At 44.4% G+C, this 3,540-nt stretch overlaps 1 protein-coding gene across 1 annotated transcript; it reads right to left on the minus strand.

The window, feature by feature from the left end:
- Positions 1-618: 618 nt before the first annotated feature.
- LOC107811093 (uncharacterized) lies at positions 619-1,560 on the minus strand. Its single transcript, XM_075253218.1, has one exon. The coding sequence runs from the start codon at positions 1,558-1,560 to the stop codon at positions 619-621; it is 942 nt and encodes a 313-aa protein (XP_075109319.1).
- Positions 1,561-3,540: the final 1,980 nt, after the last annotated feature.

Consider the following 3,540-nt stretch of genomic DNA (forward strand, 5'->3'; position numbering starts at 1 on the left):
ATCCTCAACCATGTCAGTGAATATGGCCATCATCCACCGTTGGAATGTGGCGGGTGCATTGCATAGGCCAAAGGGAATCCTCCTAAAGGCATAAATGTCATAAGGGCATGTGAATGAGGTTTTCTCTCGGTCCTCAGGTGCAATGGAAATGTGATTGTACCCTGAGTACCCATCCAGAAAACAAAAGTGTGACCTCCCTGCCAATCTATCCAGCATCTGATTGATGAAGGGAAGTGGGAAGTGGTCTTTCCGGGTGGCTAGATTCAACTTTTGATAATCCATGCAAATTCTCCAGCCTGTGACGATTCTCGTTGAGATTAGTTCATTGTTGTCATTCTTCACAACCGTCATGCCACCCTTCTTAGGCACACATTGAACTGGGCTAACCCAGCTGCTGTCAGAGATTGGGAAAATAATTCCTGCATCTAACCACTTTATCACCTTCTTCTTCACCACTTCCTTCATATTTGGGTTCAGCCTCCTCTGATGTTCCCTGGAAGGTTTGTACCCCTCTTCCAGCAGAATCTTATGCATGTAGTAAGCGGGGTTGATCCCCTTGATGTCTGCCATGGTCCACCCAATGGCAGTTTTGCACTCCTTCAATACCTGTAGAAGTTGTTAGACCTGCACATCTAACAAACCAGATGAGATAATAATAGGTAGAGTGGAGTCAGGTCTCAGAAATTCATACCTGAGGTGGGCTGGCAATGGCTTTAGTTCCAGCTTCGGTGGTTCTTCAATGGATGGCTTAGCTGGAGGAGTCTCCCTCTTTTCTAAGTGTAGGGGCTCAAACTCTAGATTTCTTTCCCAAGACCCTCTACCTTCCAGTGACAACACCCATTCCGCCAAGTCCTCACCATTCACTTCCTCCAAATTCGTCAAACATGCAGCGAGGGGATCCTCAACCGTCAACACTTCATCATCAGATTGTACGATTACATCCACGGCATCAATAAGAGAGCAATTGGCGAACTCACATGGTCGCCTCATAGATTTCTGCACATTGAATATAATCTCTTCGTCATTGAGCCTCATCTTAAGTTCCCCGGTCTCACAATCAATAAGAGCTCTCCCTGTGGCCAAGAATGGTCTTCCTAAGATGATAGGAATTTTTTCATCCACTTTGCAATCCAATATCACAAAATCTGCAGGGAACACGAATTTCCCCACCTGAATAAGTACATCATCAAGGATCCCAAATGGACGCTTCACAGTCTTGTCAGTCAGCTGCAACAACATAGAGGTGGGTCTAGCTCTCCCAATGCCCAACCTTTTGTAAATGACCAGGGGCATAAGATTAATGTTGGCACCTAAATAACAGAGTGTTTTCGCAAAAGTAAAGTTTCCAATAGTGCATGGAATAGTAAAACTCCCTGGATCAGAGAGCTTTTTAGCAACAGGTCTAGTTACCACTACACTACACGTTTGAGTAAGTGTCACCGTGGCCAAGTCTTGGAAGTCAAATTTCCGGGACATTAAGTCTTTCATCATTTTTGCGTATCCAAGCATCTCCTTTAAAGCTTCAATCAATGGAATATTAACCTGAATTTGCTTGAGCATCTCAAAGAACTTTTTGTACTACTCCTCTTTTTGATGCTTGGCCAACCTCTGTGGAAATGGAGCAGGATGTCTTTTCTTCCCAATCACTTGGGACTTTTCTTTCTCAGCTACTATCTCTACTACCGGTTCTTCAACTAATTCAGCAACTTTCTCGGTCTCCTGCTAAGTATTCTTTTCTTCCTGAGCAGGCTGGCTTGTCACATCTGTCTGCCTTGTGGAATCATCTAGCTCAATGGGTACCTGAATGAGTGTCTCAGCCTGTATATTGTCACGAGCTCTCTCCTACTCTACATTAAGATCCCTGCCATTACAGAGACTCACCGCCATCAGCTGCTTCGGGCCCTGATCTTTAGGATTGATTTGGGTATCTGCAGGTAGCGTCCCCTGAGGACGAATGTTTAGAGACATTGAAATTTGGCCCAATTGCATTTCAATATTTTTGATTGTTGTGTCATGTGCATCTACTCTTTCATTTACTTTTGCATTGGATCCAATAACCTGCTGCATCATTGCTTCAAGTCTAGTGAACCCTTCTTCTTGCCTTCCACCCTGCTGTTGCTGAGGTGGGGGATACCCTTGCTGTTGATTGTTGTACCTCTGTGACCTTGGATAAGGTGCCATATTGTTGGGGGGTCTCATACCTCCCATGTTTCCAGCGTTGTATTGTGGCTAAGGTGGTCTGTATGGCTGCTGAGTTTGCTGACCCCAGTTCTGATTGCCATGTCTATGGCCTCCATAGTTTGACACATAGTTCATATTTTCAGGGTGCTGCTGATGATGATCATGTTCTGCATTCCAAGGATTACCCATTGGCTGACTGATGCAAGATGTGCACAAGCCCCCATTGGTAGTATCTACAATGTGCACTTGTTGTTTCTGCCCCTGATTCCTCCACCTTTTTGGTGAGTATGCTTATCTGTGTGAAGAGCGTCGCCACATTTTTAGCCATAGAATTTGATGGGTCAAAAGGCACTGAGTGAACCACTGGAGTGATGGGTGCATTCCTCGTCGTCCACCCCGAATTTTGAGCCATTTTGTCAAGCAGACTCTGACCTTCTCTCCAAGTTTTGCTCAAAAATGCCCCACCAGCTGAGGCATCTACAATATTCTTCATGCTATCTGACAGTCCTATGTAAAACCGTTGTCCCAACATCTGATCTGGAATACCATGGTGTGGACATATAACCAACATTCCTTTAAACCGACTCCATGTCTCATGCAGTGTCTCCATTGGTTTCTGTTTAAAACTCATGATCTCATCAATTTGTTGAGCTGTTTTGTTGGGCGGGTGGAACTTGATATGAAATTGCTTGACTAACTCATCCCAAGTTTATATAGAGTTTATGGGGAGTGAGTTTAGCCAGACTTGAGCAGCTTCTGTCATCGAGAATGGAAATAATAGCAACCTGATTGCTTCCAGAGTTACGTTGGGTTGCCTTTGAGTTTTGCAAATCGACAGGAAGTTCTTCAAGTGCTACTGAGGATCTTCGGCTGGTGTCCCAAAAAATAGTCCCTTATTTTGCAACAAGTGCAACATGTTGTTCGTGATCTGGAAAGATTCAGCTTGTATCGCGGGCACAATAGTGGCAGTGGCCAGATTGTCAGCTGTGGGTTGTGCCCAGTCATATAGTGAAGCCTCAGGCACAGGAGGTGCCATATCTCTAATGTTTCCGTCGGCGTTGTCTGCGTCACCCATGTCAATTTCGAGTTTGTGTGTTTGATGAGGTTGTTGAAGTCTTTTGTTGGTACGGTTCAATATCCGGAATGTATTCTCAGGGTCTGAGAGTCCTTCAAGTAGTTCTCCAGTCCTCGTAGAGTTTCTCGGCATACACTTGAGCAACCACGTCAACAACCGTCAAAAAATTCAATCAAAAATTTGGTGTAAAGTAAACTGACTTCCCTAAGAATTTTTGTATTTCTATCTATGGTAATTGATAATTCTATTAAGTCCCCGTCAACGGAGCCAAAATTTGATCACGC

This window comes from Nicotiana tabacum, chromosome 5 (assembly GCF_000715075.1).
Source record: "Nicotiana tabacum cultivar K326 chromosome 5, ASM71507v2, whole genome shotgun sequence".
NCBI classification, from domain to species: domain Eukaryota; kingdom Viridiplantae; phylum Streptophyta; class Magnoliopsida; order Solanales; family Solanaceae; genus Nicotiana; species Nicotiana tabacum.

What these genes read in the sequence shown, in the direction of transcription:
- LOC107811093 (XM_075253218.1), bottom strand. Translation starts at nt 1,560, where the DNA reads ATGCTCAAGCAAATTCAGGTTAATATTCCATTGATTGAAGCTTTAAAG.